At 42.9% G+C, this 11,610-nt stretch overlaps 1 protein-coding gene across 1 annotated transcript; it reads left to right on the top strand.

The window, feature by feature from the left end:
- The first annotated feature begins 874 nt into the window (after positions 1 to 874).
- LOC136069454 (uncharacterized) lies at positions 875 to 1,966 on the top strand. Its single transcript, XM_065778019.1, has 2 exons — positions 875 to 1,300; positions 1,418 to 1,966. Exons 1-2 carry the CDS (start codon positions 875 to 877, stop codon positions 1,964 to 1,966), a joined length of 975 nt encoding a protein of 324 aa, XP_065634091.1.
- Positions 1,967 to 11,610: the final 9,644 nt, after the last annotated feature.

Here is an 11,610-nt window from a genome sequence, read left to right on the forward strand (position 1 = left end):
ATATTGTTTGTTCAATGAGCTGGCTATGGTGTTGAATTTGCTAGATTGCTAGGGTTTTTTTTTTTGCAGATTTTTTTGCAGATTTTTTTTTTTTACTTGCAAATCTAGGTTTGTTTTTTTAGAGAACCCAGCAAAAGAGAAGGGGTTAGAGTTTTAGAGAGAGAAAGCCTAGGGTAAAGATAGAATCTAGCAAACTAGTGGATACCATTTATTCTTAATTTTTGTATTTTATTTTGTGATTGTTTTATGAAGAATTATGTAGATAATTTTTGGATTTAGCAATGGAAGGCTAGCAAATCTGTGGGTGTATGTTCACATGGATTTGTGGGTTTGTTTGTAACTGTATGTGTATTGGTTTTCTTGTCATTGTAAAAGTATATTTGGCAGTTGTAGTGGGCATTGGGTAAGAATGTTAAATGCATCATTCCATATACATTTATGGGGTTTGATTGTGAAGAAGAAGAAGAAGAAGGAGAGAAAAGAGGAGAAAGACATAAAATATAATAAAAAGACACATTTACCCCTATTTTTAATGGTGAAAAGGGAGAGGTGGGTAATGACGGTCTAACGGAGGTCACCTCAGGTAGGTTAAGTGATAAATTTTAAACCACGGATAGGCACTATTAAAATGGGTCAAACCACAGGTGGGTAAAATACAATTTCTCCTAAAATATAACTTTTTTGGTATTCTGATGCTAATGCATAATCACTGTATTATGATATTCAGGAAAAAGGGAAAAAAAAACCTATTATAACGTGACATTCAACAAACAAAAAATTATTTAAAAAAAACCATTATTACATGACAGTTTGTACGTTTAGCTGAATGACAATATATACATCATTATTTTATTGAAAAAGTTCACAAAAAGAAATGGCTCTCTCGCTCTCTAAAGAAGAACAAGAGGAGCTATCTCGAAGCAAGAAAAAAGTAAAGGATGTCCGGTATGCAGAATTCCGGGATAGGCATGAGTCAGACCCTTCATCCCCAAACTGTGGGGCTGGTCCATGGCCTCAGAGTATGTCCTTCAAGGACAAGCTTATAGGTGAGATTCCAGGTGCCTACACTCAAGCTTTCAACTTTGGGGAAGCTATGGAAGATGGTGCTGAGTTGGATGAGGAAGTAGAGAACCTTAGGCGTGGTCTAGTAGCTGTGAAGTTTTCTAGTGATTTCAAGCAACAAATACGAGGCCCTTGGGTTCGAGCTCTCATTGTAAAGGTTTATGGGAAATCAGTGGGTTTTAACTTCCTTCAAAGCAAGCTTCTGGCTTTGTGGAGACCAGCGGGCAGACTGGACTGTGTTAATTTGGGGAATGGTTTTGTTCTCAGGAGGCTCTCTTAGAAGGAAGATTTTGAAAATCTTCTAAAGAAGGGTCCTTGGTTCATTGGAGGGCATTTTCTGTCTCTTAGATTATAGGAGCCAGATTTTAGACCATCGTCGGCAAATATTTCTTCAGTTGCAGTCTGGGTGAGGCTCAATGAACTGCCGATTGAGTATTATAATGCAGAGGCATTTAAACATATAGGTATTGCTATTGGTAATGTGCTTCAGGTGGACACATTCACAGCGTCAGAAAGCAGGGGTAGATTTGCTAGATTGTGTATTCAAATTGATGTAGATAAACCATTGGTCACTGCCATTCTTATTGGTAAATGCGAACAATCAGTAGCCTGTGAAGGGATACAAAACCTTTGTTTTGAGTGTTGGAGACTGGGGCATAGGCGTGAAGCTTGCCCGTATTTTGTCCGGCAACACTCGTCGATGAGGGAAACGGAGGTGGAGGTAGAAGACAAAGGGAATGATCAGTCATGCAGTATGCATGAACAGGAGCAGACAAGTGCAGAGGCGGGGCCAGATAATGTGGTACAGGAGATCGTGCATAAGGACAGGCCTCAGGATGTGCATAATGGCACGTATGGCCCTTGGGTAGTGGTAGCTCGCAGGAAGAATGAGACGAGCTCGTAGGAATGGTGGGACCCCTGTGGGCCAGTTTAATGCTCAAGAAATTCATGGTAATGGAAGAATGAATGGGTTTCTAAAGAAAGTGTTGGGCCATCTAGAGAGACAAAAAGGAAGCTATCCCCCTCAAGGACCATTGATAGGGCCCAGTTTGCAAGTGCCATCCAAAATATTTCTAAAGAGCCCGTGGAACGGGCCCAGCCCCCTTCAAGCCAAAGCATAAGCCCATAGAGCACGGGTCAGGTGGGAAAGTGGCCCTTTCTGAATAAAAGTCAAGTAAAGGCCATCCGTAGCACTTCAGTAAAGGGCAAAAAAGATATTGCCCGTGCTAGGGATCCCAAGGTTCAGTTAAAGAGTGCCATTGACTCTTATCAAGCAAAAAACTCCATTACTCTTCAGAGAGAAAGTGTTCCTTTTCGTACCCATATTCTTTCAAAGGCGTGCAATGGTGGTTCAAACCCAAGAAGCACGTATGATTTCCAGTTTGGTTCTTCCAATGTCAGATGCGAGCTACCAATTTGGAGGGTGTAGGGGCGAAGTGTCTGGGTCTAGTGCAAGCCGAGGTGTGTGCAATTCCGATACTTACCATGGGATGATACAACGCCAGTCTGAGGGTGAGTGTAAGGAAAATTTGGAGGGAGAAGCTTTTATTAGAAGTGGAGGAAATGATCCAAGTGATTCAACAGATGGTGGCCTTCAAATCTTAAATGGCTTCACAGGGAATGAAAATGAGGGGTTCTCAGCTCCACCTAACAATAGCATTCGGAAAAGTCCAGATAATGAAGTTGTGGCTGGAGATCGAATGGATTTGGAAGGTGGAGGTGATGCAGATGCCTCCTGTTAATGTTTGATCCTCCCCAACCCTTGTTTTAATGAATATTATAATTTGGAATTGTAGGGGTGCCTTGAAGCCCTCCTTTCAAAAGCATATTCGAGAATTGGTGCAAAATCATGACCTTGCAATTCTAGTGGTGATGGAGACTTGGGTTGGAGGGGAGAGAGATACAGAGCAGGAAATTCACATTTCGGTGAAGGTTCGTCCCTCAAACCTTAGCTGGTTATTTTCTGCTGTGTATGCTAGTCCTAGAAGTGCTGAAAGGCACATATTATGGAATAACCTTATTAAAGTTGCAAATCTCCATAATATGCCCTGGGTGATAGCAGGGGATTTTAATGAACCTCTCTTGGAGGATGATAAGTTTGGGGGGAGAGCTATTAGTGTTAATTGGTCTTTGTTGTTTAAAGAATGTCTTGATTACTGTAATATGATTGATATTGGATTTTCGGGTCCTCGCTTTACTTGGTCAATCAGAAGGGAAGTCTAGGCTCTGATCCAAGAAAGAATTGATAGGTTTTTTTTGTCAATCCTAGTTGGTGTGTTTTGTATCCTGATGCTAAAGTGGTTCATCTCACAAGATGCCACTCAGATCATTGCCCTGTTTTATTGGAGATGCAACCGAGGGAAGTAAATAGAAGGGAGAGGCCGTTTATGTTCCAAACGTGCTGGTTGTCTAATATTACTTTTCCTAAGGTTGTCGCCCAGGCTTGGAGAAATGTTCCTAGGCTTGGTGAGGCAATTGAGATTTTACAAAGGAAGCCAAGGTCTGGAATAGAACGCAATTTGGGAACATTTTTGCTCGGAAAAAGAATATCATGGCCAGACTTAATGGCATTCAGCGATCTGTCTCTGTGAATCCTTCTAATTTTCTACTAAATCTTGAAAATGATTTGTTAAAGGAGTTGGATAGTATGCTAGCTCAGGAAGAGGAGTTATGGGCTTTAAAATCTCGAGTGAATTGGATGATCCAGGGAGATAGGAACACCACTTTCTATCATGTGTCCACCTTGGTTAGAAGGAAAAGAAATAAAATTTTGGCTATCAAAAATACCAGTGGGGAATGGTTGTGTGAGGAGGATGCTGTGAAAGAGTTCTTCTGGAAAGGCTTTGCTGACATATATACGACTTCCCTTGTTTCTGCTTCAGACTCATCCAAGTCTAATTGCCAGTGGCAGCCAAGCTTTCAGAGGCAGAGAAACAAAATGTGAGTGGGATGGTCTCAGAAGAGGAGATTAAGGCAGCCATGTGGTCCTTAAAACCTTTCAAAGCCCCTGGCCCGGATGGGCTGCATGCAGGCTTTTTCAAAGATTTTGGCTTGTGGTGGGGAAATCAGTGATGGAGGAAATCAAGAGGGTTTTTACTAATAAAAGAGTTCCGGATTATTTAAATAAGACCCACATTGCTTTAATTCCAAAAGTCCAAGGCCCGTAGACGTTGGGGAATTATAGGCCCATCAGTCTATGTAATTCAGTGTACATGGTGCTGATTAAGATTATTGTGGCTAGGTTAAGATCTTACTTGGGGAAATTAATCTCCCCTTTTCAAACGGCCTTTGTGCCAGGCAGGAAGGGGTCTGATAATGTGATCATAGCTCAAGAGATTATCCATACTTTAAGCAAAAAGAAAGGGGGAGTTGGGTATATGGTGCTAAAAATAGATTTGGAGAATGCGTATGATAAGATCGAATGGAGCTTTATTAGAGACATGCTCACTAGAGTCAACCTCCCAATGGATTTTCGGGATATTATCATGAGTTGTGTCTCCACAGTTTCAACTTCAATCTTATTTAATGGAGAGGCTCTTGATCCGATTTACCCTTCTAGGGGGATAAGGCAAGGGGATCCTTTGTCCCCGTATTTGTTTATTTTATGCATGGACTACCTTGGGCAGTTGATTGAAGAGAAATGTCATGCAAAACTCTGGCATCCAGATAAGGCTTCCCAAAGTGGTCTTTCTTTCTCTCACCTTCTCTTTGTGAATGACATCATGTTGTTTGCCAAAGCAGATTACATCAACTGCACAGGGATTAGAGATGTGCTAGATGAATTTTGCAATCTCTCCGATCAATCTCTTAGTGAAGCTAAGTCGAGAGTCTATTTTTCTCCAAATGTTCACAGAGATACTAGGGAGTCATTAAGTGATATTCTTGAATTTGCATCCACTCCGTCGCTTGGTAAATATTTGGGGTTTCCTTTGAAGCATGCTGGTAGGTCAGCTCAGGCTTATAATTTTATTCTTGATAGAGTCAAGCAAAAGTTGTCAGGTTGGAAAGCGAGCATGTTGTCTTTGGCTGGTCGAATGGTCCTCATTCAAGCCTCATTGGCTGCTATTCCTTCTTATGTTATGCAATGCTCTTATTTTCCTGGAAAAATTTTGGATGGGATAGATAGGGTCAACCGGAACTTCCTTTGGGGGTCATCGGAGGAAAAAAAGAAAATGCATTGGGTTGGTTGGCAAAAGGTTACCAAACCAAAGGAGGACGGGGGCCTTGGGCTACAATCTGCCAAAGGGAGAAACCTTGTTCTTGTTGCAAAGTTTAATTGGAGATTTCACACTGAAGGTGAAGCTTTGTAGGCTTAAGTTTTAAGAAGAAAGTACTGTGCTGGTAGAAGAATGCATGCTGCTAATCCTCATAAGCTTCCTTGTTCTTCTATTTGGGCAGCTATGAAAAAGGGGATGGACATTTTCAACAAGGGTAGTAGATGATGGTTGGTAGAGATAGTATTTTAAATGTGTGGCACAGTAATTGGTTGAGCAAGGGTACTCTCCGAAGTGCTATTCAGGGCCCTCTGCTTCGGGGAGGAAATCAGTTGGAAGTCAAGGATTTCTTACGAGATATGGGTTGGGATTGGAATAGGCTATCTTTTGAGCTGCCTCCAGAGGTTAAGATGTTGATTCAAGCCAATCCTATTACGATGACTAGTAGGGGAAGGGATAAACTTGCGTGGGCTGATTCTCCTCAAGGTTCTTTTAGCTTGAAAAGTGCCTATAAAATTGCTTTGGGGTATGAGGAGAATGCAGATTTCAGTGCTGGTTGGATTTGGAAAGCAAATACTCTCCTTAGAATTAAATCTTTTCTTTGGAGGTGTGCCCATAACAGTATTGGGGGTTAGGAGCTGTCTCATGAAGAGAGGTGTCTGTGAAGAAGATTTGTGCCCCATTTGTCAAGAGAATTCAGAATCAGTTATTCACACGCTTAGGGACTGTGCTTGGGTTAAGTTGGTGTGGGCTAAGATGGGCATTACAGAAGCAAACTGGGTATTTTGGGACAGTAGGTTACTGGACTGGCTTCATTGGAATGGAAATCATAAGGGCATGGGGATTTATACGTGTGTATCCATGAGTTTGCCGTGGAAAATTAGATTTCCATTTGCTGTTTGGAATATCTGGAAAAGCAGAAATAATTTTGTTTTTCAAAGGAAGAGGCTGAACCCGCAATTAGACTTGCTCATTTCAAATTAAGTTGTTGAGTTCATGCACTGTATTGTCTCTCCTAGAGTTCCGATACATAGAACTATTCAGAGAATTCGATGGGAAAAGCCTCCGGTTGGGTGGATGAAGCTTAATACGGACGGCTTGGCGTGTGGTAAGCCGAGTGTGGCTGGTTGTGGGGGAGTGATAAGGAATGATTGTGGGCATTGGATTGTGGGATTCACCAGACGCATAGGAGCCACAAACAGCTTTATAGCTGAACTGTAGGGCCTAAAGGAGGGTCTTTTGCTGTGCAGAAATCATAACATAGCCTCTGTCATTGTTGAACTTGATGCAAGGGCTATTGTGGATGCTATTAGCAATGATCAATATGTAACAATGTTATATCCCCTGTTTTGGATGATTGCAGATGGTTGATTTCCTGTTTTCATCAGATTCTTTTTAAGCACTGCTATCGGGAAGCAAACTGCTGTGCCGACAGCCTAGCTGGGATGAGTATCAGCCAAGAAGCTGATTTTGTTATCCATGAGAGACGACCTGTGGAAGCTCTGAAGGCTTATGAGGATGATTGTAATGGATTTTATTTGTCCAGGATGTGTCCTGCTCCTTTTGTTTTCTCTTAGTTGTTAATGAATTCGTCTTTTACTAAAAAAAGAAAAAATCATTATTTTCTTTTTTCGTACAACTCAATTGCCAAAATAGAGTTTTGACTTGAAATGCATGAAACACTCTGCTCGTCAACGAAAATTTTTAGGTAGTTCCGAAATATAGTAAAATTATGCTCCCTCCTCTCACATTTATAGTGGACCTCATCATGAATTTAATGAGTGGACCCCACCATAAATGTGAGAGGAGCGCACTATTCTCCGTGTTTCGGGAGTACCTAAGAATTACTCGTTCATCAATGGCCCAACGAACTTCATCCGTCGTCGTAATATGTCATTACGTGGTTTATCTCGGAACAAAATCCTTTCCATTCTACAGTTAAAATTTTATTTCCTATATCGGATAATATAACAATTTTTCACATAATCTAACAAATTGTTCAAACTTTAAGATTTGTATCATTTAATACAAATCATGAAATAGAGCAATTTCAAATGAAATGAAAAAAAAAAACTTTTTTTTGGGGATCTAGCTCTCATTTGCATTATAATATTGCCACGACATTTCCCTTTCTTATGTCAAAAACTCCAATGCCATGCAAACGAGTTATAGTAGTATCCATTTGAGAACAACTTATATAATTTTTTACTAAAAAAGTGTTAAAATATAATTATATTTTGAAAAAGTGAAAAAATATTGTAGGGACCAAATTTGAGCACTTCTACGGGTTGAGAGAGTGGACCCAAGCCCAGCTTGCCCTCCAATGAATTTATAAAGAGTGGGCCCAAGAACTAGGCCCTAGTAAGGAATTCAACTGCCCTGCATGGTTGCATGTGGGCTTAACAACCTAAACATGAATTGGGGTGCACAATGATGCTCCTCGGACTTGTCTTCCGGAGCTTAGAGTTCTTATTATTTCTTTGAAGATTGAATACAAGGGTTGAGAGAATACAAGTTGCTACAGTACTTCTTAATACAGGTTTTCCGTCCCCCTTTCAAGAGAGACTCCTTACATTATATACACCTTTCTAAACTGATCCTAACCCTACATTCGTTGATCAGCCAGGCCACCACTTGAGGGCTTGTCCCATCAGCCGCATCCCCATTCCTCCTGTGGGTTGCAACACCCAAGACAGCACTGTTCAGGAGTCCTATTCTCATTAATGCGGCTAGGACGTTAGTTGAGGGCATTTAATGTGGAGGTGACAGCTCGCCTTAGACTTGCTCCTTCAACGTACTCCCGTCGCCAACGCGTGACGCTTGCCCTTTCCTCCTCGGATATTCAAGAAGACCCCTCGTTGGTGGAGTGGTGCTCGTGTACTTCTGAGGTCTCAGATGTCCGAGGACGAGGTCGTCCTCAGATATGTTCCTTGGGGGCTGGACACCGTACTCTCATCCTCGGACCCTACATGAATCCTTGGCACGGGCCTCTGGGCCTGGTTTGAGGTGGGCCAAGGCTGCCTGATTTTTTGGCCCCATAATAGCCCCTTAAAATCTTGCTAAACGCATCCTCGGGCGGGGAGAAGGATTTTGACATTCTCGGGCCTGCTCCGTGCCCAATCGAGCCTTACCCCCCATCAGTACTGGGGTCTATTCATCTGCCCAAGGCGCGTTGCTAACGTTTCGGAGCGCGTAACGTGCCCTTCATTAAATTCAGGCGGTTCTGTGCTCCCCACGTTCAACGAGGCGTTACGAATCTAACGGTGGAGGTTTGTCTCGCATTTATGGGCGGGAAAACCTGCATGGTTCTTCGATTTGGGGTATAAATACCCATTCGAACTGCTTCTTCTTGTTTCTTATTTGCAATCAAGAATTCTCGTGCATCCCTCCTGAGTTCAACCACACTCTCACTTACATCTCCAGCACAAAAAAGTCTGTCCGAGGAGCTCTTCCTCTTTCCAGTAAGTCGCTCTATCCCTCTTTGAGCTCTCTTCCTCTTTACCCCTTCTTCTCATTCATCTGTTCTTTCTTACTTCCTTTGGGCGTTAATTGGGATGGGTAGATTTAAGAAATACGTCTACACTGAGGAGGCGATGGAGAAATTCATCGCCAACTATGGGATACCTAGCAATGTAGGTCTGAGGTACTGTGAGGATGGGGATTGGCTCTTTCAAAGACAGGAGAGCGAAGTGGTGATTCCCATTATCGCCTTCCTCGAAGGGGGCATGAGGATCCCCATGGGGCCGGTGATGAGGGGCTACCTTACGCACTTCCGGCTAGCCCCCACACAGTGCGCAATAAATGTCTATAGGATTTTGGGCTGTGTGGATGCCCTGAACGAGAAGATGGGGCTAAGGTTGACCCATCATGACGTGAACTGGTGTTACAACCTTCAGCTCCTTAAGGGCAAGTCCTATCACCTAAAGACAAGGGATGACAGGGTACAGCTCTTCCAGTGCCTCCCTGAGTCCAGCAAGGGGCTGAACGAGGATTTCCTTATCGTGTCTGGGGAGTGGCACGATGGCCTTCACTGCCCAACGACGGAGGGAATACCAGGTGGGGCAGTGGGAGTAGGAGGGGGTTCAAGTTCTCTTGTCTTTTTCCTCTTCTTTTTTTTTTTTTTTTTCATGTGCACGCCGACAGCCTAGGCGTTTGTCGCCCCAGATTGCCCCATGAAATATCTTTTCGGACCGGCGTTGTTATATCGGTCCGACTTGGAATCGCTCCTCTCCTGAGGGATAGCTTTCTCCTTCACCTCGCCTTGTAGCAAGTCTTCCTCCACCCGTTTGTATTTGTCGATCCGGTCCATTGGCTGCCGCACGCTGGTGGTGGATTACTAGTTAACGACTTCCTCAGGCCGTGCCCTATCGGGAGCCCGTTCTTGAACGTGTTGATGGCGACATCATCATACTTGCCATCCAGCTCATTGTAAATCTCCCAATACTTGTCCGAGTAAGCCTTGAGGGTCTTGTCATCGCGCATGGTCAAGGACAGCAACGCGCTCATGGGCCAAGGAGGTTTGCTGTTCATGACAAAACGGGAACCGAAGGCCTGGGTCAGCTGTCTGTACAAGTCTATGGAATTCGTCCTCAAGCCGTTGAACCACCTCATTGCCACGGGCCCCAAGCTAGACGGGAAGACTTTACACATCAGCGCTTCGTTCTTAGAGTGAACGGCCATCCTCTAGTTGAACTGGCTCACGTGCTCCACGGGGTCCGTTTTGCCATTGTAAATGGTGAAGGTTGGCTGCTGGAACCTCTGAGGGAGCACCGCCTCTTCTATGCGACGCGTAAAGGGTGACCTGGAGAGCCGGTCCAGCACCCTGCTCATGGCGTCACTTCCCAAGCCCTTAGGGGTGGGGCTGCCATGCCTACGCCTCTGATAGCGCTCATCCTCGTGGGAGAAAGCTTCACTCAGGGGTGTCGTTGACCTTTGCCTATAGTCACCATCACTTTCGTCGTCAGAGGGTAAGTCAAGGCTGGGCTCAGATCGCCTTCACTGTACATGGTGCAACTTTCTCTTCAGATCATGTATCTCTCGCTGCATGGCCGCCTTATCATCCTGCCTCTGGGAGGCGTGACTCTTATCCTTTCACGGTCGCGTGGCTGGGTCGTTATCGCCCCTCTGGGACACCATACTCTCATCCTCGGACCCTACATGCATCCTATGCACGGGCCTCTGGGCCTGGTTTGAGGTGGGTCGAGGCTGCCTGATTTTCTGGCCCCACAAATATAATTAAAAAAAAGGTTTTAAAGAGTTTTATATAAAAACTAAAAAGAAAAAAAAAAAAAACTATTGCTTATAGTCTAGTTTATGCTTTGTGGTTGCTTTTGCCATCATAGACTTCATTAAGGTTGCTCAATTTTGTGCATGTAGGGCAACCAAAAATCCTCCTAGAACATATATACATGAACGTTTTAACCCCTTGCCACGGCAATGTGCCAATGGCATCAAGGTTCCTCACTTCCTCTGCATCTACACGACCTGTCAATCACCCACAACTTCATCTACCACAAAAGGCAATTATTCACACAGTTCTTGTTGGAGCACTGTTTAAAACGTGATCTAATAATGCTAGCTAGGCTACTAGCAAGGATTTTTTGTTTGGAGGGGCTAAATTTTGATATTAATATGTTAGTTTCGAGTTAAGATAAATCATCACACATGCGTAAACACACATACACAAATATAACCATTAATATTTTGATACTAGAGTATGTCATAATTTATAAATATATTGTATGTAAAATAAACAACTTTCATATACGTATATTCGCAAGATAATTTTTTAAGGGAATTTATCATCTTTTAAACTCCAACAAGTATACAAAAGCTATCTAATTTGATATTAAACATGTACAAAAAACGAATTAGAGAAAAAAAAAACTACATTGTCTCTATTAATTACTAGACCAATTGACAAATTCTATTGGTTTTTAAGAGTATCATTATATTAACTCAAACATTTGAGGTGGCTAACTTCTATTTCTGTAGCTAAACATTTAAAGTTTTAAATACTTAATTTTTAAAAAATTTGGGGGGGGGGGTGTGGGGGGTGGGGGGAGGAGAGAGAGAGAGAGAAAGGGGGCCCCCAAGCCTTGCTATAGCTCCGCCCCTGACTACTAGTACTGTCTGTCATATAAAAGAATCACAATACCGAATGGGACATATCATGACCCCACAGCCCTTTTACTTATAGATGATCATACAACCTTTCACGGATAGTCACAAGTATCCTATGAGAAGTTGTTTCTCTCCTAACAATTGCAATCTTTGTTAAATATTATATGGAGTTGTAACTTTTTAAACTTGAAGAGTTGTTTTTTTTCCCCCC

The sequence above is a fragment of the Quercus suber genome, unplaced genomic scaffold (assembly GCF_002906115.3).
Source record: "Quercus suber isolate HL8 unplaced genomic scaffold, Cork oak 2.0 scaffold_2, whole genome shotgun sequence".
Lineage (NCBI taxonomy): Eukaryota > Viridiplantae > Streptophyta > Magnoliopsida > Fagales > Fagaceae > Quercus > Quercus suber.